The sequence below is a fragment of the Podarcis erhardii genome, assembly GCF_964252035.2.
Source record: "Podarcis erhardii genome assembly, chromosome: 2".
Taxonomy (NCBI): Eukaryota; Metazoa; Chordata; class Lepidosauria; order Squamata; family Lacertidae; genus Podarcis; species Podarcis erhardii.
In genome coordinates, this window is record NC_138498.1 from 54,952,754 (window position 1) to 54,978,243 (window position 25,490).

General features: G+C 41.7%; 1 protein-coding gene and 1 long non-coding RNA gene across 3 annotated transcripts in view; one reads left to right on the forward strand and one right to left on the reverse strand.

Annotated features, from left to right (window-relative positions):
- The window catches only part of LARS1 (leucyl-tRNA synthetase 1), a 45,911-nt gene extending 28,386 nt beyond the window's left edge, over positions 1 to 17,525 (forward strand). For both annotated transcript variants that reach the window (XM_081852028.1, XM_081852027.1), the window contains exons 20-32: positions 1,739 to 1,951; positions 3,027 to 3,084; positions 3,353 to 3,416; positions 4,376 to 4,559; positions 4,728 to 4,818; positions 5,858 to 5,998; positions 6,217 to 6,357; positions 6,460 to 6,570; positions 8,642 to 8,752; positions 11,328 to 11,432; positions 12,393 to 12,488; positions 12,900 to 13,032; positions 17,146 to 17,525. In XM_081852028.1, coding sequence (XP_081708154.1) covers positions 1,739 to 1,951; positions 3,027 to 3,084; positions 3,353 to 3,416; positions 4,376 to 4,559; positions 4,728 to 4,818; positions 5,858 to 5,998; positions 6,217 to 6,357; positions 6,460 to 6,570; positions 8,642 to 8,752; positions 11,328 to 11,432; positions 12,393 to 12,488; positions 12,900 to 13,032; positions 17,146 to 17,351 — 1,654 coding nt within the window. In that variant the 3' untranslated portion in view covers positions 17,352 to 17,525. The remainder of the gene's footprint in view (positions 1 to 1,738; positions 1,952 to 3,026; positions 3,085 to 3,352; positions 3,417 to 4,375; positions 4,560 to 4,727; positions 4,819 to 5,857; positions 5,999 to 6,216; positions 6,358 to 6,459; positions 6,571 to 8,641; positions 8,753 to 11,327; positions 11,433 to 12,392; positions 12,489 to 12,899; positions 13,033 to 17,145) is intronic.
- On the reverse strand, positions 13,042 to 25,415 carry LOC309336476. The gene is made up of 3 exons (XR_014154046.1): positions 25,320 to 25,415; positions 23,630 to 23,760; positions 13,042 to 13,508 (listed from the first exon to the last, which is right to left on the reverse strand). It is a non-coding gene; the product is annotated as an uncharacterized lncRNA (long non-coding RNA).
- Positions 25,416 to 25,490: the final 75 nt, after the last annotated feature.

Here is a 25,490-nt window from a genome sequence, read left to right on the forward strand (position 1 = left end):
TCCCGTTCTCCCAAGGTGCCCCACAAGCTGTACTCACTCAGTACCAGCTGATTCCGGCTCCTGTCCGTGGAGAAACGGCCCAGCTGCTCCGGCTCACCCTTCCGTGGAGGAACGATTTCAGCTGCTCTCAGCGTTTAGCTCTGTCTCTCAGCAGCTCTCTTGCCTCTCAGAAGCAGGCAAAAACTCACTCTGCTTTCCGGCATCAGGCTAGACTCACGGAATGCAGCTTCCAACCTCCGGCTAGCTTCAAAGCATTCCAGTAGCTCAAAGCCGACTGTTTTACGAGCGTTGACTGACCTTCCATAACCTGTGAAAGATAACGATCTTTGGAGCTCGATCGTTGAGCCGTGGCCTCTGATAGCTTTACGATCCCAATCAGTCTTTTACAGCGTCCAGCACACTTCCTTCCGTGCTGCGCAACAAATTCTGCTGTCTCTTTAGCCACGGCTTAGCAGAGTAGCATACAGCGGTGTAAAGCAGTCTTTTTCTCCTTTTCTCCATGCAAGCATACACAGACAGGTTCGTCTATTTACAGCTCTTTATTGAAACATTTCAGCATCTAAGACCGGGGCTTCTTTCACCCATGTCTCTCTCTCTCAAGACACACAGAGAGAACAACAGAAAGTACAGGAACAAGCTCCTCCTTAGCTCCTGACGTCAGAAAGTGACGCACACCTCAGAACACTTAACCAGTTAAGTTCTGAACTCTCACAAAATGCTCACCCACTATTTCTAGTTTGTGGAGTCAAGGGGGTAATCTCTCTATTTTGATCCATACTCTAACTTGGCAGCATCTGTCTTAAACCCATCAATCAGCCTAGCTATAACAGGTTCATTTAGGAGCTTGATGAGAAATGCTAAACTGGCTTTTTCCTGGAATACAACCTTTAACTTGTTTTCTCCTGTCAATATTGCTTTTAAAAAAAGAACGAGGACAGGAAAAATGTATTGTCATGCTAGTGCTGGTTTGTGAAACCTGTGGTCCCCTCAGGCCCGACCAGCATGGCCAGTGGCCAAGGATGATGGGAGTTGTAGTCTAGAGACATCTGCACGGCCACAGCTTCCTCAGCCCTGTGGTGGTTCATGAATGTAGAAGGCTTATGGCATGCTATGTGTAACTGAGCAGCCTAGTAGAATGTAGATGCAGAGCTTTGTACAGTGGTACCCTGGTTCTCAAATTTAATTTGTTCTGGAAGTCCTTTCCAAAACCAAGGCATGCTTTCCCATAGAAAGTAATGCAGAATGGATTAATCCATTCCAGGCTTTTAGAAACAACCCCTGAAACAAGCAATTTAACATGAATTTTACTATCTAATGAGACCATTGATCCATAAAATGAAAGCAATAAACAATGTACTGCAGTCACGCAATCAATCAGTAACTAAACTGGGTTCCACACAGTCAGAAAAACAAACAAACAAAAAAGAGCTGCAAAAACAAAAATGCAAAATAAATAGCAAAAACATGCAGACTTCAGCGTAACACTCAAAACAGAGGTGTAACACTCAAAACGGAGCATGTTCGGCTTCTGAAAAAAGTTCTCAAACCGGAACACTTACTTCCGGGTTTGCAGTGTTTGGGTTCCAAGTTGTTTGAGTACCAAGGTGTTTGAGAACTAAGGTACCACTGTATACTTAGTTCTGTGTACACTGTAGTACTTATACTTAGCAGCATAATAGATGCTTAAGATAACTGTCACTATTTCTCCCCTGCATAACTTTTGTTCTAATCTATGCAGGGCAAACCAGATGTCCAAAGAGGTTTGGGACTACATCTTCTTTAAGACAGCGCCATTCCCAGCAACAAAGATCCCCAAAGCAGCTTTGGATAAACTGAAGCAGGAGTTTGAATATTGGTATCCAGTGGATCTGCGTGCTTCTGGCAAGGACCTTGTTCCGAATCACTTGTCATACTACCTTTATAATCATGTAGCCATGTGGCCAGATCAAAGGTTGGTTTGAAGTACTTTCAGATCTATTAAAAATATGCCTCTTTAGCTGCAGCCATATACACAGTCACAATAAGTCTTCATTGCAAACCTCTTTTGAGTTCATCCGAGGCCTGAAAAGTGAATTGCTTTTGTACAAGGAAGATACATTTGGAAGATCTGTATGGGATTAAAACATGGCTATAACTTCATTAAACAGCTAATAGGCACCTGAGCATTGGTTTGATCATTCTCCCGTCCAGTTATACAATGCAGATTAACTAACACTTAGTTGAGGCTTTGGGAATGGCTATCTCCTGCTGCCTCCCTGATGGGTTGTCCTCACTCTGGCTCCAAGCCTAAGAATAGTAGTGTGTCTTGCACTGTTCATTGCCAACAGCCTTCAATGTGCACCAAGGAGTGCCTGTCATAGTTGCTTGCCCACAAGCCAGAATGTCTTCAGGGTCAAAAGATTGCTAGGCCTCAAGGAATTTGGTTCCCCAGGTGCCCTCCAGACAGTGTGCCTTGATTGATTTGGATAAGCCTCACTTCGCTACATGGGTGCCTTGAGATGCTCACCATCTTACCCTAATTTCAAGAGCTCAGTGTTCAGAGTGTGTTGCAGAATATGTATGTTGTGAACTGGACACATATATAAAAATAAATGTTTTCTGGCCCTTCCATCTTGGAGGATATGCAATCAAAGTTTTAAGAACAAGCACCATACAAACCACAGCAAAGCTTTATTCTAATTTGTGTAGTTTCCCTGGGTGGCATGAAGGAGGCCTCCCGAACAACCAAGGGTTTCAGTGTCAGTCCTATTCAGCCAGGATAGTTGAATCCATGTGATCTAGGAGACAGTAGCTGGTTCTTACGTTCCATTGGTTCTGTTAACAGTGTATTTCGTTGACATATATGTATGCTGTGTTTGCTTTTTTAACCTTAACACATCCATTGCATTTGAGCAAAGACATAGTGCATGTCCTGCATTTCTTTTCCCTTGAAGAATATTGTCGTCCCTGTGGCTCTGCTTCTGGGCGGGCCTTTGAAAGTTTAAGAAAAATAAAAGAATCTTTTTCATGTATGTCTTCTAATGCAGAGAAAAATGGCCAGTATCTGTAAGAGCAAACGGGCATCTCCTCCTAAATTCAGAGAAGGTACTTTATTTGTTTATACTTTTGTGATGGTTAGGACTGACAGATCTCAACACTGAAAACCAGGCAGAAATCTTTATTTGGGTGGAGTGAATGAGGGTTAGAATGAAATGAATATAAAAATGTCTACGTGTGAGTGTTGGTGTGTGTTTATTTCAGGGGAGTTCAGTTTTATTATTGTTCTCATGGATAGCACATTGCTTAACTTTTCTCATCAGACAGTGGATAGATTTCCTGTAACCCGCCTCTGTTTGACATTCCTATCCCACAGATGTCTAAATCTACAGGCAACTTCCTCACTCTGTGCGAAGCTCTGGATAAGTTTTCTGCTGATGGTAAGAAGACATATTAGCTTGTCATTGAAAAAAAAATCTGCTAAAACTGTTGGCCAGGTTATACTATAACCAGTGGCATAATAATCATCTTATGGTTTAAAATGGAGCACATAAATGTGTGTCAGAATAAACGACATCCTCCCCATTTGACCCAAACCACACCCATCTGTCAAATGACACTAAATGTGGGGCTGGTAAGCCTCAGCCAAATTGGAAAACAAAAATAGGGGGCACACTGGTTCTTCATTTCCAGCTACTAGTGTACATTTTTAATTTAACCCTTTTTTGTGTCAACCCAGAGCTATTGAAGAAGGCACCAAATTCAAAATGAGCCAAATTGCATCTGGAAAGAAAGAATCAAGAAATGCAACTAGTGATATTTGGAGCTGTGGCTACAGAAGGAGTTTGAATTCAAGCTGGATTACAAACCGTAGCAGGAATTGGAAGCACACTTAAGAGTGTGCTCTTGATTTTTCCTTTGAAATTGACTGCCCATTAATAAATTGACTGATTAATAGGTGCCCAGCTCCACCCACCTGTCAAAGTGGCAGGGCAGGGAGGAGCTTTTGATCTGGCGCGCCAGCTAGATCCAGTTGCTCACCCCTGCTGTCCATGGAAAACAGGAGCTCCAGCTGATCAATCTTTTCAGGTTGCATATTGGGAGGTCATGACAGGAAGGACATGCCAATGCATGTCAGTTTGTCAGTGCTATTCTTTAAGCATGTTCTTCCCCACTGAAAATCTTTCTAGTATGTTGTGACCAAGCCATTCTTCCATATAGGAAAACTGATGCAGCTGCCTTCTGAAATGTAATTTCAATGAAGATTTGCAGTGATGCTGTCTATGATGTTTTTAGCAATGTTCTCAGATACTGATGTGGAAAAGTAGTTGGGAGTCAGGCTGTACTGTCCTTTTTACAGGGCACCTGATGTTCTAACACTGACTTGGTTTCCTTCTAGGCATGCGGCTGGCATTGGCTGATGCAGGTGATACTGTTGAAGATGCAAACTTTGTGGAAGCCATGGCAGATGCTGGCATCCTCCGTCTGTACAACTGGGTGGAGTGGGTGAAGGAAATACTTGCTAACTGGGACAGTTTGAGAAGTGGGCCTGCCACCACCTTCAACGACAGAGTTTTTGCCAGGTACCATGAACTAGACCAACTTTCTAGCTCAGAAAAAAAAATGTGGACCCCTCAGGGCTGTTCTGTATAATCATGTTAAATCACAGATTCATGCATGTTGGCACTTCTCTTTTATTTCGATCTAACTATAACTTTCTCTGTTCTTCTCTTCCTCCATGCCCTGCCCAGTGAAATGAGTGCAGGCATCATGAAAACAGATCAAAACTATGAGAAGATGATGTTTAAGGAAGCTCTGAAAACAGGCTTTTTTGAATTTCAGGTAGGCTGTCCACTTTCTGTAGAACAAGATTTTAAAAATTTGAAACTTAAAATACATTTAAAGAATGCAATAACGGTGGTAAAGCAGTTGGTTTGAAATATTGCTGCCTGCTAGAGTAATAGTTTTACTTGGCTCTGCTACTTCTGACCCTTTAGTGGGAGATGCCAGGGATTTAACATGCGCACAATTCAGCACTAAACTAAGACCTCTCCCACAGTGGCCAGTCTGCTTTTGTTATGTTGTGCAGCACAGATTTAGCATTATGCTAGAAGGGTAGGTAGAAAGACATAAAATTCATATTCCTGTAGCCAGTAGTCTTTGTTAAGCAGTATACTTCCACAGGATGTTATTTCCCTTCTGACAACCAGAGATTTACAGTCATTGGCAGGCAGTAAAGAGGGAGGGCCAATAATTAAAGAAAAAATTGTTTCCTTTATCTCTCTCTTCTTTTAGCAAACTTAATTTTAATCAAGGATGGATGGATCAGAAAATGTATTCCTGCTGCCATTAAAAAGCAGGATGTTTTTCACTTTAGTCCATAAGGTGTCAGCAGCTCTCCAAAATATCTGCAGCAGCATATTGCTTTGCTTAATAATGAATTGCTGTGACTCCTTTATGCAGCTGACTTTCAGGAGTGTGGTTCGGCTGGCTGAACTATGTGCATAATAATCTATCATATTTATTGCCTCTTTTTCCTTACTACTTAATGGTAGCTTTTTATGTGGGCCATTCAGAATGATAGTGCCTAATATACAGTTACAGTTATCCTTGACTTTTATGTCTGTGCCGATAGATGTCTTTTTTAAGAGCCATAATAATGTAAAGCTATATAATGTCCCACTGGCAGAATTTCATTTGGTCCTAATCCCAGCAGGTTTTTTTTAAAAAATAAAAAATATGGTCCTTTTAATAATCCATTATAGGATTATAAGTAGTTTATGTTTTAAGGACATATTAAAGCAAGGAGATTGGCTTTTATGCAATGCTTTTCCATGACAGTTAGACTGTTTTTACGGTGCTTGTGCTGGCTCTCTTTCAGGCAGCAAAAGACAAGTACCGTGAACTAGCTATCGAAGGAATGCACAGGGACTTGGTGCTCCAGTTTATCGAATCTCAGACTCTCCTGTTGGCTCCAGTCTGCCCTCATGTGTGTGAACATATTTGGGCATTGCTGGGCAAGGTATGGCTATTTATTTATTGCTAGCGAACCGCTTTGCAGTCATCACATGTTCCCTCTTTGTGATCATATCTCAGCTAAATATCAGCAGTTCTGCATACCAAGCACAATCCATAGCCTTTGTATGGCCCCATTAGACTTCATCATTATGTTGGAACAAGGAAGGTAAGAACTGTTCCTCTCTTCTAATCCCAGTGTCTGTTGTTAACTCATATTTAAAGACTGACTCCATCATGAAAGCTTCCTGGCCTGTGCCTGGCCCTGTGGATGAAATCCTGATCCGTTCTTCCCAGTACCTCACAGAAGTAGCTCACGAACTCCGTCTGCGCCTCAAAAACTACATGGCACCAGCTAAAGGAAAGGTAAAGGCCTATGTCCCGCACCCGCTGCCCCGGCTGTTCCTACACTAGATGGTTTTAAAGAATCATTCCATCTGATGAGAAAGGTCTCCTTTTGTTTTCTAGAAAGGCAACAAAGAAGCACCCCAGAAACCATCCCACTGTACCATTTACGTGGCCAAGAACTATCCCCCGTGGCAGCACACTACGTTGTCTGTTCTGCGCAAGCATTATCAGGTGATCATCTTACATAAATGCCCTCCCATTGCTTGCTTGCTTGTTGGCTTATTGAAAGGTTTTCTGTCCTGCCATTCTATCAGACTGTCTGCAACAGGCATAGGCAAACTCGGCCCTCCAGATGTTTTGGGACCACAACTCCCTTCATCCCTGTTAGCTAGGGATGATGGGAGTTGTAGTCCCAAAACATCTGGAGGGCCGAGTTTGCCTACGCCTGGTCTGCAAGATGGCTTACATTCCAATAATAACTGTAGTAAACCCAGCAGAGCAATATAAGAAACAGTACACAGTAACAGTAATTTGTTAAAGCCAGTAAGAAAGAAAGCAAGAATGTCAGCTATCTCCCCATTTTACTTTATTATTTGCTTCTCTCGTCACTTTCTTCTCTCTGTCTCTCCTCAAAATAAAACTAACTTGGCATCAAGTTATTGAATCTAAGGGGGGAATAAGTGTTTCCAGTGTTTTAATAAGATTTTGCAGGTATTGCAGTTTGGTCGTAATGTCCTTTTTGGGTGCGTGATTATGTTTGCTGTATGACATCATTTCTAGTGATGTTTTGGAAATGGAGTTCATTTGAAAATGGGCTCAGCTTTGTTATCCTTAATCTTTTGCCAAATGCAAAGCTTAGTTAGCTGCTTATTTAAGCGCCTGTTCTGCTGCAGCAATACTGGCTGTGTTCAGACGAGTGTAACTTCCTTATTAGGCAAGGAGCTTTGAGCTCCACTCTAGTCTTTGGTGAGTATGATAATTCTCTGGCTTTGTAAGAAATATACTAGAGCACAATAAATTCTTCTGCCTTAAAACTTGCATAACACTAAGAAATCCGGCTTGAAAAGCTGCAGTCCCTGAATTCTTAAGCTTCTGGAACTGATCCTTTAACTCTTGTGGCACAAGAACAACAGCAGCACTCAAGCAGAACAGCTAAGTATCAGAGTTGATTTGTGGATTCACTGTGTCTTTTCAAATTGCAGTAATGTGGTTAAATTAATTTCCTTCTAATTAGGAACAAGCATGTCTTTGTAACTTGGTGTCCACTGCCATCAATCCATATTGAACAGAAAGAATATGGATCTTACTAACAAGGCAGAATGAATTGTACTTTCCCATTTACTTTGGGGCTCCTATCAATGAAGTTAAACTGTAGTGTGAATTTGGGGAGAGGTTGGGACACTAGTGCTGACAGCATGTAAGGTTTCTCTCTCCACCCCACCCTTCTTTAGTCTTTTAATAACCCTGTGAGATAGGTTAGGGTCAGAGAAAATGATCTAAGGCCACCCAGCAGCTTTGTGGCTCCATGGAACTTTGCCCAAGGATTTTCCTGGTCCTAGTCCAATGCTCTAACCACAACACCACCCTGCAGTTCTTTGCATGTGGCAGATGAAAAAGGGAGGGCAGGTGAATGCAGTGGTGTGAAAGTGGTGGCAGAGAAAGTGAGAGAAACAGATGCCTGAAATTCCTTTCTCCTGCAGTCGAAGCAGAGATATGTCCAAGCATGGATCCTAGCATACCCTAGGGCCCGCCAAGCCAAAAGAAGCCCATGTATTAGGAGCTATCAGGTTGCTCAATAAACCTGCCTCTCTCTTGATCCTGTTTTTATAGTTCCAGAAGCCATTACAAACAAGAGGCTTACCATGCTCTTTGTGGGCCACGACACGACGGCACTGCTGTGTGCAGCGTGGTAGATTGCAGCTTGTGAAGGACTGAGCTCATAGATTTTTCTAAATGATTTGGGCTGGGCATGATGTTTAGGGTGAAGTCACACATACAAAGAAAGCACTTGCCTAATAAAGATTTGCGGCTGTGTTGTTTTCTCTATTGATTAGAATAACTTTCTAAAAAGCAGTTTTTGAAAGGGAAGTTAGAAGGATGCTGGAGAGAAAAAAATTCTCCCCCCCCCATGGGAATGTATCACAGTATTAAGATCTTCAAGGAGGGAAAGTTTTAGGCATCTGGGGTAAACTTAAATGAAGGCTATATGTGCTTGCTACAAAAACGAGAACTGCCATGCAGTGGTTTAATTGGATTTTATTTTATTTTTTAAAAAAGGATCTCGTATGTGTTTTTGTTGTAGACCAATGGAGGACAACTACCAGACAATAAAATAATTGCCACTGAACTCAACTCCTTGACAGAACTGAAGAAATACATGAAAAGGGTTATGCCTTTTGTTGCTATGATCAAGGTCAGTCTTCCTGTAGCTTACGGGAGGGGGGTTATTGGTTTGTTTCTGTTTTTTGTTTTTATTATGTATTTTATCTTTTTAAAATCTTGTTTTTATTTTGTATTTTTCTGTTGTGAACTGCCCTGAGATCTATGGATGAAAGGCAGTATATAAATTTAATAGTAGTAAAATTTCATCCCTTGAAAATTTGAACCAAAATGGGTAATGAAATTGGTGATCGCATTGGGTTGTGTCCAATTATGTTCCTTCACTCATAGAAGGCTCTTTATTCCAGGGGAGGGTTCTGCGAATAGAAAGGGGAGGCAATTTTAGCAAATTCTCTCTTTCCAAAGGGTGCCCCAGCCCTCTTGAGCATGTTTTGTGCGCAAGGAGTGCTGGGGTGTACAAAGGGAGGGGGGTTTCTGGGGGGGGGATGCCTCCCTCTCCTGTTCATGGTAGCTGAAACAAAGAGCCTAGGACTTAAAAACCCACTTCATTGTTACCAGTTAAATTTGGAAGTAACTACCTTGGGCTCCTGGTTATAGCAAAGACTTCCATTTTGTTCTATAGCTGGGGATCACAACTTGAATGCAGCAAGATTTCTCCTGAGAAAAGAAAAAGAGAGAGACATTAAGAAATACATTTGATAACTGGAGGGAAGCATGACTTTAAAAAAAGAGCTTATTGGCCACATTTAAAATCTCCCTGCATTATCAGTTAGTCAGAGTAGACTAAAATGCTAGCAGGATTTAACTGATGCACTTAAAACAACAACTTCTAAGTAATAATGACCTACATGGTCATTGCCCAAGCATTTTTTGAGCCTTGATATTGTGCTGATAATTGTTGCTGGCTGCAGTGGGTGTTGTTATATTGTTACTTTAAAACATTTGTGATGGTTTAATGCAATTGCTTTAATAGCTTTTTTGTAAACCACCTAAAAATGCTCTGACTAGAAGGTGGTGTATAGGTTTATGTAAATTAGTAATGTAAATTCCTGTGGCCCATGGCTGTAGAACAAAATTAGAATGAGAAGATGGTTCATAGGGTGATGTAAGGATACTGAATTTAATGAGTACTAAATTCACAGAAGTATGATTAACCATATATGTATGTATGTATGTATGTATGTATGTATGTATGTATGTATATGGGGTAGTGATCAAAAAGAAGAATGTGTCATGACTTTTAGAAAAGAGTGGGGTGGGTTTTTTTGCTACTTAAATTGTAGCCCCAGTGGTACTTTGGTTTCTCTCTCTCTCTCTCTCTCTCTCTCTCTCTCTCTCTCTCTCTCTGTGTGTGTGTGTGTGTTGTAAGTTTGTTTAGAGGCACAGTCAGCCTTGCCACGCTAAATAAATGCTAGGCACATTTTTTTTGCTGAAGCACCTAGCTTGCAGAACGACAGTAGAAAGGGAAGACAGTTGTTGCTTATTCTCTTTATCAATGTGTTCTTTCTTTAGCCAAGGTAACAAATCCAGCACACTGTTCCAATTCAACAAAATTGCTTTCTCATACACACCTTCCTGTCAAACACATTGGTAGTAGCAGAAAGAATACTTTGCATACTTGATGTAGCAGTAATCTAACTCCAGCAGATTGTTCTTGGTATGCATTTCTGGAATTTCGCAAGAGCTGTAGCGTTTGGACTGAGATGAGATTATATGTGGAGGTTTCTATCTCAGTTGCCTCTGGCCTGCCAAACCTTCCCATTTAACTCACCCTGCAATTTTGGTCAAGCTTCACCCACCTGCCAGTCACCTGACATCTTATATGACATCAGGTGGGCAGGTAAAAAGAGGCTTCTGAAGTCCCAATAATCAGGGATGCTTCACAAGTGCTTCTTAAGACCTGCACACCTATCAGACTTCTGCAGTGCTGACAATCAGTTGCTTCAAAGCATAGTGCAGGACTCTTTGGCATTGTTATTGGACAACATACAGATCTGTGACTGCTCTTTGGGCTATTTCTTGGACAGTGTAGATCTTTGTTTCTTGCCAGACTAGATATTGTGTGTGTGGTGGTTTTTTTTGGGGGGGGGGATCAGTTGCTCCACAATGTTTATTGGCTGCCCAAATCACAGAAGTGAGGAGGAGAGCAGTGATACATGCAGTCACCTCCAGATGTTCTCACATAGCTCATGAGCCACATTTTAGTGATGTTGCTTTTTGTGGCAACCTGTCTGTACAGTTGGCTTGCAGTGGGTGCATTCTGCCTGCACAGGGGACAAAAGATTCCATGGCCTGCAATCTGGCCTTCAAGCTCAGTCCTGTTGGACATCTTGGTGTAAAGGCAGCTTGCTGAGTACACACAGCCTGGGTATGCAAGAAGACAAGATTGTTATATATGTTTCAAAAATTCTGACATAAAACTGCTATTGTCATTTAAATGCTAAAGCTTTAGATTCTTTCCTGTTCAGAGGCGGGAACTCTAATTAATTAAAAACTGTAAATTTTGCTAGGAGCTTTAGACCCATTTGCTGTAAGCAATGAATTCTTGTCAGATGTTTTCTGTCTTAGGCTTGCTCAGCTGCACTATTCAGGTTTCACAGAGATGACCCAATTTAAAATATATGCTTTCCATATTTTTGGCATCACAGGAGAATCTGGAGAAGAAAGGGCCACGTGTTCTTGATCTGGAGCTGGAGTTTGATGAACGGGCCGTACTCATGGAGAATATAGTCTACCTGACAAATTCCTTGGAGGTGAGCATTTGTCAAGGAGCTAATGGCTCAAGTCAAAAGAGCTTGAAGACACACTGAATGTCTATATATGTCTTTTTGGGTTTAAGGTTGCACATGCACATTTAATTGTTAAGCTTGCAGAAGTTATTTATCAGTGGATTAGCTTACAAGTCGTGTGTGGGGTGGGAAGTCCCTAATAGAATTACGTGATTACGTTGGTAATCACTTTTTGTATCTGAGTCCAATCCTGCTTGATAGTTTGAATGTTGGAAGTATTCAGTAAAAAAAAGAACCTGAAGTTTTGTGGTACTTCAAAGATAACAAATTTATTATGGCATAAACCTGTACAGACATGTGCCATAATATTTTTTTTTGTCTTTAAGGTGCCAAGAGGCTCTCCAGATTTTAGTGACCAAGAGCACCCTAAATTGGACTTCTATGTTCAGTATCATTGACCTTCAATGGAAAGGAGAGCTTTTATCAAATGTAGCCAGCTTCTCTCTCTCTCTCTCTCTCTCTCTCTCTCTCTCTCTCTCTCTCTCTCTCATCATCTTACTACTTTTTACTTGAATAATGTTATTGTCCCCAGTTAGCTTGATTTCCTCTCAAGGTAAGAAGATGGTTTGGAAATTCTCGACCATTTTAGTGGAGAATTTATTCAAGATATATCCTCTAAACACGATCATCATCATTGAATGGATTTGTAGCCAACCTTTTAGGGTATATCTAACAGCATCTAGCTGTAAGTCAGAGCTGCTGTCAGTTGCTTAGAGATAAATTTATGTAATGGGAAGTGCCTGATTTGGGCCAGTCTTGGGCACAACCTGCTGTCAGCAGTATCTTTCTTTAGAATCTTCACTGCTACAAAGAAATACATGAATATGCTTCAAGAGAATTAAATGTTGGCATACTCCTGTCATTGCTGTACTATTACCCTCTGCACCACCAATGTTTTGAGCTTTCCCTCTTCTTCCTCCACAGCTGGAACATATAGAATTGAAATTTTCTTCTGAGGGAGATGAGAAAATCAAAGAAGATTGTTGTCCTGGAAAACCATTCTGCACATTCAGAGTAGAAGTAAGTTTGCAAGTCTACTTCCTTCACTGATTTCTGAGACTTTGTTCCCCACTTAACTACAGTGGTACCTCTAGTTACAAATTTAATTCGTTCTGGAGGTCAGTTCTTAACCTGAAACTGTTCTTAACTAGAGCCGTGCTTTCGCTAACGGGGCCTCTTGTTGCCACTGCACCGCCGGCAAACAATTTCCGTTCTCATCCTGGGGCAAAGTTCTCAACTCGAGGTAACTCTTCCAGGTTAGCGGAGTTTGTAACCTGAAGCATTTGTAACATGAGGCGTTTGTAGCTCGAGGTACCACTGTACTTTATTGTGCCCTGCATGAGGCATCGGGAACTGTTCATGTTTCTGAGAGAAAAGTCTAAGATGCATCACTGACATTTTTCCACCTTCTACCTCTTGTTTTTCTTATAGCCTGGTGTGTCTGTTTTTCTGGTGAATCCTCAACCAGCAAATGGCCACTTTTCTACAAAAATAGAGGTCAGGCAAGGAGATGGCCGAGATGCAATAATCAGGCGCTTGATGAAGATGGACAGAGGAATCAAAGGTAAAATTTAGGTCAAATAATTCAGCCAGCTAGATGTTAAAATTCCTACAAAGCAGCTTATCCAGTAAATGCTGATTGTCAAAAATGTGTTTTACTCACTGGATATCTCACATGGTTCTAACTATAAAAGCAGGCCCCTGTTCGCTTACTATTTGTATTGGTTTTCTGTGGCACTGTTTGTGTGCAACTCACTTTACAATCTTGTCAATATAAGATTTGTCAGATTTGCTACGGTGATTCTTACAGGAGGTTTGCTGGTTAGAAAAGAGCACCAATTGTGTATACACTTTACTTGATTTTATAGACGCTCCCTTTATTATGGTATCAGTAATGGTTTGAACAATGACCAGATTGTTAGCTGCGTCCCCCTGTGGTCAGAAGATCCCTGTGGGATCAGCTTGCCTTGAGTCATTCCTTCCTCTTGGAGTTGTCCGGAATTTGGAGCAGAGCCCAAGATTCATTTCTTGTAGATATGCCTGTTGATAGCAATGATCAATTACTGTTAGTGAAGATGTTGAATCAGGATGGACTCAGCAATGATTTTCTAACTAAAAAGAGACTAAATTGTATTATTTTTGAGCTGATGCCAAGACTCTGGCCCCCTCATACTCTTAAGTAACCTCACTGGCAGCACAGCCTTAGCATAGCCCACCATGAACATCTTTATCCCTTTTCCTGAAACTAACCTCACAGTGTCGGTTGCAGCAGGAGGAGCTTCATGTTGGGGAGCAGGTATATGCATCTGGTACCAGAGCCCCTATTGTGCTCTGGAATGCTGCTGCAGCAGGAACCCAGAATTTCTGGGATAGGGTTGGAGCCACAGCCAAGGCCATTATGAGCCTGAGCCAGAACTTCACAGGACAACTGTGTTCACCTGGGGATTTCTGAGCCTACTTCCTCCCTCCCTCCCTCCCTCCCTCCCTCCAGATCTGAAGTCAGCCCCCTCTCCACCAGCTAATGTTCACTTATTTCAGACCTGATCCTGCAACTTAAATGTGAAAGATGCATTAATCCATTTCAAGTCCCCTGAGCCACCCACTCCCACTCAACTCACACTTTCTTAATGCATGAACCACATTATTTTCAAGTCTTAAATTTCAAACTATACAGTGTTAGAGGTGGTAAGTATTAGCTCCATCTCCCTGAAAGCACTTAGGGTTCACCAGCAGTAATGACTTGTAGCATAAAGGCATTAAAGCAAATGCACATTCTCACTCAATAGCCAGATTTGACATCCATAGCTGCTGTGAAAAAATATCTCTTTCTTTCTTGTAATATAGAAGTTAGCTTTAACAAATTATTTATTTGTCAGTTAAGGCTGAAAACAAATTTGTAAAAATTGCTTGCGTTTAAAAATATAAAATGTTACCAATTCTGTGTCCCAAAGTTCTTGAGATTATTTACTCTGGATGTTCCTTTGGTACCATTTTCAATTTTCACCATAATGTTCTTTAATTCTAAACCTTAAATTTGGTGACTTTGTTTTAAAATTCAGATTGAAAATCTTAGTTGTCAGATCTAACGAATATGCTCACAGAAAACCCACATGCTGGCTTCAGTCTGCGCCATCAAATGCCGTTGACCAAAATAAAATTGTTTTGTGCTGTTTCTGAAAGATGCTTGGGCTTTGACAAACCTCCTGGGAGAAAGAGTTTGATGACTCAAGGATTATTTTTGTTTGCAATGGGAGTTGCCGGGGGTGGACGGGCAGAGAGTAAATGTTAACAGGGTTCTGCAGCTGCGCCCTCCTGAGTGATCAGAGGTGGTAAAAAACTGTGTGGATGAGCAATGTTTGTGTATTCCTCCTCGCCCCCTGTACCTCTTGTCTTAATGGTCTTCTAGCAAGCTTAGTTGCTAACCCGGGGGCGTTATCCAGTTAAGGTGTCAGTGCACAGCAGGGCTTGCCCCCTCCTTCCCTGCATGCACCCTGCACCTTCCCCAAATCTGCTTCAGAGTGTTGGAGAAGCACCTAGAACAGATTCGGGGAGAAGCCTGCTGCAAAAGTGGAAATCCTTGTACTGATGGAATGCATTACTCATCTGTACTTTAGAGACAACCCCAGGAGTAAGCAGCTTTTACAGAAGGTGTATTTTGAGGTGACTTCTGTTTACATTCTTAAGTGTATCCTCAAATCAGAACATGTTGAGTTCTTTCCTGTTATCCAGTTGCTAATGGCCTTATTTTGCAGGCATTCCGCCCTTCTAATTAAACTGTTTAAAGAAAGCAAGGCATTAAGCCTGAAGTTCAGGTTGCTCTGCTGAACAGAACTGACAGAATTTCTTTAAAAAGCAGAGACAATTTCCTGTTTGCTTGCTGGCTTTGCTGATTCCAGCAATTGTGAGAGAATTATGTCTTGGTCCAAACTTTTCACGTCGTATAATTTATTTCCTCATCACTTTGGCGGCTTGTGTGTTTTGATCCTAGGAAGAGAGACAATTTTTATATTACAGTGTGAAGTTGTGTTTTCAGAAAAGAGCTGAGAGGAAGAAGTCTATAACTTGTCTTGCAAAGCAAAAATGGAGTACTGCACATTTCAGGCTCGGGCAGGCAATTACTAGAGATGCACAACCTGATTGTTTGAAGTGAATGAAAAGCAATTGAGAGTAAATCAGTAATTCTTCCAAATTGTTGTTTCCAGAAGATGTCACTGTTAGGCAGGCACTTGAAAAGATTATCTGATAAAAGCTAGTGGTGAAAGAGCAGCAACTTAGGCAGACTAAAATAGCTGGCTCATTAGGAAAGTTCTGCTTCACAGTTCTTACTGAGAAATCGTTTGAACTTATTTAAAGGACTTCTTTTTAAAAAAGCAGTTGCATCTAATAACAAAACCAATACAACATTTCTGCTTGTATTAAAACATTTCTAGTTTTAACCATCTTTCCTCTCACAATTCATGCAGGCGATGTTCCTCCCTCCCTTTTATGTTGAATATTTCTGACATAAAAGAGAGGAATGAGAGATAAAGAAGGGTTGTTGGGGAGGAAGTAAGATATGAGATGGAAAGTATACTGTAAACTACTTGGTTCTCCAGGGAAACATCTCCGTACATTTTTGATATAATTCCTCTAGATTTTCTTAATGGCCTCTTGACCCCCCCCTTTTTTCTACTTCCATGCCTGTTTGGCTGTTAGTCATGCCTGAAAAAGAATGGCATATAACTGGAAACTGCAAGGGCGTTTAACTTAAAATTGCAGTTAAAGCTGTTGCCAGACTTCCAATGGGCTCCCTGCCCCTGCTCCCCTGGCTGGAAGCCAAGGTTGGTTTGTGAATGGTGCCCATAGCCTGCCACCCAGATCCAGGGGTGAGTGAGTGGGCAGCAGGTTGGGCTGGTGAGCCCTGGTGCCCGTGGCCAGAACCCAGCCTGGTCAAGCACTAGCATCAGGCCTGATTGCAGTAGAGAAGAGGAAATTACATAGTTCATTTGTTCAGGGTTGAACTGGGAGGACATCTTTGACTTTTTTCTCTAGAGCCATTCTTCCTCTTGCTTGCCCGAATGAATGGCTGCAGGTCTCTGAACAGCTAATTTAAAACTTCAGTATTAATAGATAGAGGGCACAATGCTAAGGAAGTGGCTGATGTTTCTCCGGCATCGTAATTTGCTTGAAGGAAAGCTACTGAAAAGTTTCTGTAAGCCATTTTGCTTTGTACCGAGTTAAAACACAAAACTTTACATAGTAAATTTATTCAACCTCATATTAAAACACCCATAAAATTACACACACCCCTCAGTGTTTCTGTCCTGCTGTTGCAGGAGGGCAATTGGAGGTCTTTATGTATCCCTCTGTAGTTGGAAGTGTTTGCTCACTTTTTATGCTGAGGCACACCTCGGTGTCAGTGCATTCATGTTGGATATTCTTGAACCCACACTGCCTTTTAATTAAGTCTTGGTTATTAAGGGCTTCTGTAGCCTTTGAGGCAAATGGCCTGCACAACAGCTTGTAAACATCTGTCAAGGCGCTATTTAAGCAATTGGGGCAGTTAGTGTTTCAGCAGCCCAGGCTAATGCTCTCTCCTTGCTAGGTACCTTGCCTGAACTGCCTTGTGATTTGTATTATTGTATAAAAATGCACATGTCTTACAAGTGTATTCTTTCTCTCCCCTCCCGCCCTCCAGATCTTTCCAAAGTGAAACTAATGCGTTTTGATGACCCTCTCCTGGGCCCACGCCGTGTTCCTGTGCTCGGTAAAGAAGATGCTGAGAAATCTCCCATTTTAGATCAAGCTATCTTTCACATAGACCTTGCTGAAAAGAGGGTTCGTCTCACTGAGAATGGACGAACAACAGATATTGGGGATACACTAGTCTATATCATTAATTAGATTTTTGCACCGAGCTGGGATATGAATGTTTTAAATAACATGAACAGCTTTCAAGTGATCTAGTGGACCACAACAAATTTAATTTCTTGCTTGGGGAGGGGAAGGAAACTTAATCTTGCATGTAGATCAGGGTCCTTAATTTTTAAATGTGGTATAATAAATATATTTTCCATCCCCTGTGACTTTCTTTTGAAAATAATCTCACTGACCTAAATCAAGACACAGTTCAGAAACACCTTTTTAAAAATGCATGAAAAATAACACACACAAGAGTGTGCAATACGAACATCTTAGAGCCGTGATAGACCTCTGGTGTTCACGTTGGAATATTCAGAGTTGAAAGATCGTGGAGCCATACATGCATGTGGTTGCATTTCCTCAGCAGCCTTCTTTATTTTTTTAAAAAAAGAAAGGCAGAGGAAGGAGAGCAGTCTGGAGAGGCAGCAGTTTCTGAGGAGCCATTCCACTGCTTATGTTTTCCACCCTTGACTTCATCACTTTGTTCTTGTACCAGATCCATTCCTCTCTTGTTCTCTGGCTCTTTTTTTGCAGTGGTGGGTGGGTTGGAGGGAGTCCCTTCTGGTGACTAAGTGAGGCATGCACAACTGCTGTGGCAGAAGAGGAAACTGTAGCAAGGCTCAGGAGGAGTTGGGATCAAAGGGAAGTCATGGGCTAGATGAGAAGGCTCCATGGGTCTATTGTGCTCCCTGGGTCAGCAGTTCCTCATCCCTGTACTGCACCATAAATCCCTTTACCTACCTGTCTACTCTTTCCAACTATAACTGAGGATGGGAAGCTGTGTCTGATCAAGCTGTTCCATAGCTGGATAACTCTAGACTGAATTCAGTGGAGACAGTGCCCTGCTAAAGTGCTGACCTGGTTCTATGGTGGTACTGTGATGTGATATTAGTGTGTTAGGGAGGGGAGGTGATAAAGAAGGTAAAGGTGGGCATTTCACAAGAGCATGTTTCAGTTTTATTTTACTTAAATGGGGAACTTTCTATTACCATTTCCAAAGCATCGTACAATTTTACCAATAAGTTGTACAAGTAAAATACTTAATGCTGGCAGTGGCAAAAACCGTGCTGAAAACAAATAAGACTCAAAACACTAATTGTGGAGCATACTTTTATTTTAACCTGGCACTTAATGTTATCAGTCCCACGTCTGATCTGGGTTGGTATCACTCTCCCCAAATTCCACCTGCATCACCTTGCAAGGCAAAAGCACCTAGAAGATGATTGATTGATGGTGTTTTAACTCTACCACAGCAACAACTGGTGTGCTGCAGCTTGGGAAGTTGAGCAGGTTTGAAAACAAAAGTTGGAACTTTCTCCTAAAGCTCAGAAGCCATTCTAAAGAATGCCTTTGTAAGAAAAAATGCATGTGGTAGTCAACATCAAAGATAAAAGCTGGTGTAACAAACTATGATGTTCATCCACCAAAATGTCTGATTTGGAATCAATGTAAAATGCTGTTCACAAACTTCTTGAAATGGGAGTTTCTTTCCTGCTTCCAGAAATTGTTTGAATGTTTGAAGGTGGATACTCGGAATCGCACCCTACAGTCTTCCTACAAAAACAAAATTCCTCATACCTAGGAAAATCTTGCTTTGCCTTTTCTTTTATAAGTGTCAGCTCCTTGGGAGTCAACATAGTACACCAAGAGGAGGAAAGGTTAAAGCAGGATTATGTGCACCCCATCAGAAGAGATGCTTTTCCATTGTTTGCCATTGCAAGGCAAGCCCACTCCTTTGCCTTTGTGGGTCTGTTGATTCATTGATCTTCCATCCTCAGAAGCGCAGCAGGCATCTAAGTTACTTACTAACCAGTTCCTTTTTCCTACTCCAAAAAAAAAGAAGAGTGGGTAAAGGCTACATCCTCTCTTTTCTCCTCTTTTCAATACTTTGATCATGCTCTCTGCAGCCAGCCAGGCTGCCTCCCAGCATCTCTCTAACTATAGCATGCCAGCACGAAAATGAGCAGTTCTAACTCTGCAATTATGCTGTCTGCTGAATGCCTGCCTTTGCGGCAAGAGGAGCCCAAACTGTGGAGGGAGAACAAATTACAGCCAGGGCAGAAGGCTAACTGCGCCCTGTGGCTTGAGAGAGCTGGCAGAAACAGAGGTGGCCTTGGCCCAGATCCCCTGTTGGCACACATAAAACTCGGAGAAAGGCAGCACAGATTGTCAGCCCAGCCAAGGGAACCAACAGGCACCACCACCATTGTTTTGCAGATGATGCTGTCTGCAAGGGAGGGAAATACTTTTAAAAGGAGGGAAAGGGTGGCAATGTAATAACCTAGTAGCCACAGGTATTATAATATGTACAATTGTGGCTCTGAAAATTACCGCTTTTTTCAGTGTATAAGATGCCCCCATGTGTAACACCCTATTTTTTTGAACCCAAAATTAAATCAATATTTTAAAATAGGGTTGCCAAGTTTAGGGTTGCCATATTTCAAGAGCCTGAGCCCAGCCACCCACAGCTGAACCCATATGCATTCACCATCTGTGTATAAGATGACCCCCAATTTTTTACTATCTTTTTTTTTAAGCAAAAAACACACAGAAAAATACAGTATATCTAATTAGACTCCTGCACTGTCTCTGCCCCCCACTCCCCACTCCACTGCTGCCTGTCTACACCTTTGGATGCTGTGAAGTTTGACCTTGTTAGAACGGTGTCAGTCCCTCTCTGTTTGCATTAGCATTCCTGCGCAGCCCGTGTTACTCCTGATTCTCTCTTTCCCAGTTCCTCCGGGGCCAGGCCAGCTCAAGAGCTGTTCTGTAAGTCATTAACGGGTCATAGTGCAAACCGCGTTCCTGTTGTGTAGCTGCGGTGTGCAGTGGCCGGTGGGAACAGTCGACACGGTATATTTACAGCAAACAATATGTGCTACTGCCAAATGGCTTGCTTGTTTTCCTTAACATACAGAACAATTACTGGCCTTTGCAACTTTAAAAAATGTGAATGATTAGAGCAGGGGCCAAGTGCGGACCTCTGGGTCTCTCTGCCTGGCCCTTGGTCACATCCCTCACCAGCCCTATTTCATGCCCTCAATTGTTTTCCATGGAACTGTATAGTTAGAAGGGACCTCCAAGAGTCAACCCCCATGCAATACTGGAATCACAGCTAAAGAATCCCTAACAGCCACCCAACTTCTCTTTAAAAGCTGTAGTCCATTCCACAGATCTTAATGTCAGAGAATTCTTCCTAACATTTAGTTGGAATCACAGTATATTCAGTGTGTCTGGAATGTGCCCTTGATCACTGACAATGCCTCTTGCTTGCTTCAATGCAATATGGAGAGGGGCATGTGAGTGCCAGGAAATAGCTCACCGGTAAATCTTATAATCCTTGCTTGGCTCACCGTCCCCACCATTGTCATGTGACCCATGGAAGATTGGCCGGAGGTTCCCTGCCCTCACTTTTCGCCATTTCTCACTGCTCCTTAATGAAGCGTGTGGCAATGAAGAAAGCAATTAAAAATTACAAGGCATAAAAATAGTAAGGATATAAAAGCAAAAGCAATGAACAGCAGCAAAAACATTTCACAGGAGAGAAGGCCCTGTCTCTTGTGCCCCAACGTGAACCACTTGTTTACTCTGAGTTACATTTGCCATTTTATGGCTCATTCACCAAGCTGGGAGACACCCTTTTGGAGCTCTTCACAATTTCTTTTTTGTTTTAACAGTCCTGAACAATTTAATATAAACAGCAAACTTGGTCACCTCACTGCTCACTCCTGACTCTAGATCACTAAAAAACACAGGTCCTAATACGGAGTCTGGGGAATCCACTTTCTACATCCTTCCATTGGGAGAACTATTTATTCCTGCTCTCTGCTTCCTGCTACTTAACCATTTCGGCTTCATTCTACTTCGGAATCATAGCAAGTATATAGACATTTGTAACAATATCAATATCTAGTCGCAAATGAGCTGAATTCTAGGCTGTAGTGTTTATGGGCCGAGGTTTGTAGATCTTTTCTCCTCTCCCTAGAAGCAACAGTTTCCCTTGTTTGATGTCTGCTTCCTGTAGAAAATTGGAATCCAGCAAGAAAAAGTCTACGGTCAACAAGATAAGCAGGGGCAGACTAGACAACGTTTGGCAGCAGAACTGGCTGCTTTATCTTTGTCATTGAAGAACTTGTCTTTGGATTAACACATAGAAATAAAGGGATGGGTTTGTATTGATGTTAGAAAAGGAAATTAGTACTTGTTGTAAGAGCTCCAAGGATTGTTATCTACTGTTCTGTTCATTTTGGACCCAACCTAGCAAGAGAAATCTGTGTTGTGCACTCCTGCTGCTAGGCAGGGGAAAAGGGGGGGGGGGGGAAGGAGAGACCCATTTGAAATGGACCATTTCTTGAAATGCTTGAGCAGCAACTGAGAAGCTAAATGGACTGCTCTGTGTGTTTTATTGATGTCCAGGAGGTGGCACTGTAAGTCAGGAACTTAGTCCCTTGGAACTGATAAGATCTAAGGATGTGGGGGTGGGGAGAGAAGAGAGAGATTTATTGGGGATAAAAATCTCCATGCAGTTTACAAAACTGTTGACACTCAATTGGTCTGTTGGAAGAAATTAGAGTAGGTTCATTTTTAACAAGGAATAATCTGTCTGTCTATCTGTCTATCATCTATCTATCTATACATACTGATGTAAAGTCAAATGAAGTGGATGAGGAAACAAACTTGTTTTATACTCTAGAACAATTTGAATGGGAACAAGCAGCCAAAGTCCAGAGGCAAGAGGGATGGGCTCTGACATAGTGGCAGCAGGCAAGAGTAGGCAGTGACTGTGCCTATTTCCTGGTACTTTTCCTATTTATTTTCTTTTTGTCTTTTCTGGGGCTGCATTTAAAAAAAGAATTGTGCACATGTGCGCTAGTTTCTGTCCTCTCTTCTAGGCCTTGTTTTATAAACAAGGAATACAATCCACCAAAGCAATGAATTGCAGGGAAACCCCGTTGTAATGAATGGGATTTCAGTAAGTCGTGGCTAATTTCTCTCCCACTGCTCTCAATGTGACTTGATGGCCACTAACTCCTTGTGTGCTTGTGCCCTAAATTTCTGAATGGTAGGTAGGAACACTGACTCTAGCGCACATGCATGTACAGACAGCCTCTTTCCCATTCATAGAGGGTGATGATAATGAGGAGGGGGCAGACCTAGCATGCTTGTTTCTGCAGCCTCCCCTTGCTTGTTTGATTAGTACACCACAGTAACACTTGAAGGGAGCTCATGTATACAAAGTATTTGTGAAGAAGAGAGGACGACCCTCCTCTTTGATATCTATGCAATTCAGTGTGATGTCTGGGAAGCAGCACTTATGCATGTTCATTTGGATGTGTATAGGTGTTCCATGCAATCTCACAGAAAGTTGGATTGTGTGCGGTGCCTAAAGGCATTCAGCTAACCTTGCACAGGTTTCCCTTGGCATACAGCATGCAGTACAAGTTGAAGGAAAACAAATACATTTCCTTCTCCTGAACTTCTAGTTAATGCATGTGTCAGTTTAGACCACATGAGGGCACTGTGTCTGTAGTGATCAAGCCAACACTTGTTTGTATGCCTCTCTGTTTAAGTTAATTCCAGCTGGGCCATCTTGGTTTGTTGTTCTCTCCAGACAAGTTGTCTGCTATTTTCTTTCTTATCCCCACTAAACCTGTAAATAGTTCCTGCATGCATAAAGCCTTTAAACTCCATAAATTGTAAATGATTATTCCAATACAATTCACCCAAGCTGCAAGGTCTGCTAATTGTATACAGAGAGAGGTTGAGGACACTGGGGCTGTGCATGATTATTCCAATACAATTCACCCAAGCTGCAAGGTCTGCTAATTGTATACAGAGAGAGGTTGAGGACACTGGGGCTGTGCATGCATCATATTAGAGGCAGGACCAGTAACAAAGTTCCATGTCCCACACATACCTTCAAGAGAGCTAATGAGTCATGGTATGGGGGCAGGCTCAGGAAGTGAAATAAAGTAAGAAAATATCTGTGAAACATTAGTGGATATGTAATTACATTATATTATCTTTTCCCCTTCAAATTATGCGATGGTAGGACACATTATTTTGGGAACATTGGGCTCTTTTAAGGCTCCCCAGTTGGGGCACAGCTCTTCCTAATATAGAAGGCTTCAGGCTGAAAACTTTCTCCAAACCAAAATGCATACTGAATGGAGTTATTCCAGGGATACCTGAGCTAGCAGTTTAGCTTTGAGTCATCTGTAAAGAGCAGCTGGCTTGCCATTTCTACTTAATATACACACCCCTTAATTTCTTCATTTTCAATTCCTTCCTCCTTAATATGAAATTTTATCTTCATGGCTTTGTTAACTCAGTTTTCTAATGTTGATTTTCTAGAGTTCTCTGATTAGGCTTCTGAAAGGCTGGTAACAAACTGCAAGTCCTAAAATTGGATCAAATGCCACATTGAAAAAGTTTCGGTCTCAATTTAGCCAAACACTGAAGCTTCACAAAGTTCCATTTCCACAATTTTGACATTTTAATATTAAGCCTGCTTTTCAACATTTTGCAACTTTATATTTCAAAGATTAGAAGGCAGAACAATAAATAAACCTTGCTGAGTGCATGGTCTTACCTTGAATTTTAATCTTAGCTCAGGTGTCGAAAACTTTAATATTCCTCTTAATATTTCAAAAACCTCCAAGTGGCAGTTATTAAACACTTAAAACAAAAACACAACCTAAAACCAATAAAGCAACAATATAAAACACAAAACTAACTACAGCGCCACATATATATCCCTTATTTATGTAATACTTTTTTCAACTTTTCCATGCTACTCAAGAACAAATGTTCTCTGGGCAGATTACAAGCAAAAAATGCCTAAGGAGTCTTTGCCAGCAGAAACCCTGCAGGAGGATGTCAGCAATGGGGCTTTCCCTCTCTACCCCCCTGCAATACCCCCTGTAATTGCTTTTTGGGGTGGAGGTTGGGACAATCTCTAGATGCATCTCACATGGGGTGAAGAGAGGGGGTTCTTCCATCTGGCAAGCTGGAATGCTTGCGCTGGAAGAATGTATGTGCACTATTTTTATCCATCTGGAAATTAAACCCAAAACAAAATGAAACCAGCAGCACAGAATAACTGCACAATAGCTCCAAGAAGCACCAAATGATATTTAAGATTGCAGCAGATGAGATGCACTGGTAGATATAGAGTCAACACTGGAAAAAAAAAAATATCTAGTATCCATCAACCCAATTTCATCCAGTGGTGGTTGCCACCATGAGAAGGAACATTTAGCATTTCTACAAACAATATACACCATCTGTACTACAGACAAAGACAGTATCATCAGAGCTGGCCCACCCAAGAGGCAAGACGAGGTGACCACCTTAGGCGGCAGGGTCCACTGGGGCAGCAGATCCCAATGCTCACCTTTCTTCCCCACCTTGTTCCTGCTGTAGGTCTTCCCTAACCCCTTCTTCCCTGGCAGGGAGTGCGGTGCCATTTTGGAGTCTGCCTTGGGCACCAAAATGTCACGGGCTGGCTCTGAGTATCATACCACTTTGAACAGTCAGAGTGGTTTAACAATCAATCAATAGGGGTATCCTAACAACTCTCAGTATCCTTAACAACCACTGTTCCCAGGATTCGGGGAAGCCATGGCTGTTTAGAGGGTTATGATACTGCTTTAAATGCATAGTGCAGACAGGGCCATATTTGAAAACAATCTTCTGTCATGCATCTCCATATGTCAGTGTTACGTAAATCTACTAGGATCTGTGTTTTCATGCAATAAATATAATTTGGTTGGAGAACTGCATGGCAAAATTTAGAGAAGCACAAATTTGGGAGGGTGTATTTGTTTGTATATTGTTTTGGGAACTGAAAATTAGATACGATCACATTTTAATGTGAAGCAAACCACATTCCTCCCCCATTTCTTATCTGCTGCAGCAGATTGTTTCCAAACAGAGATTTGACAGAACTTCATTTCCCATGTATATCCTTCTAAAATATTCTAAAGATGGTCTTTCTATCTTTAAATCAGCAAAAAATGCATGCAGTAAAATGGGTGTTATTGGGGTGTTTGCAGTTCACAGCAGTAGTCTATAAAGTTAATTTATTGTGACACTAAAATGGAGAATGCTGTGATGTCA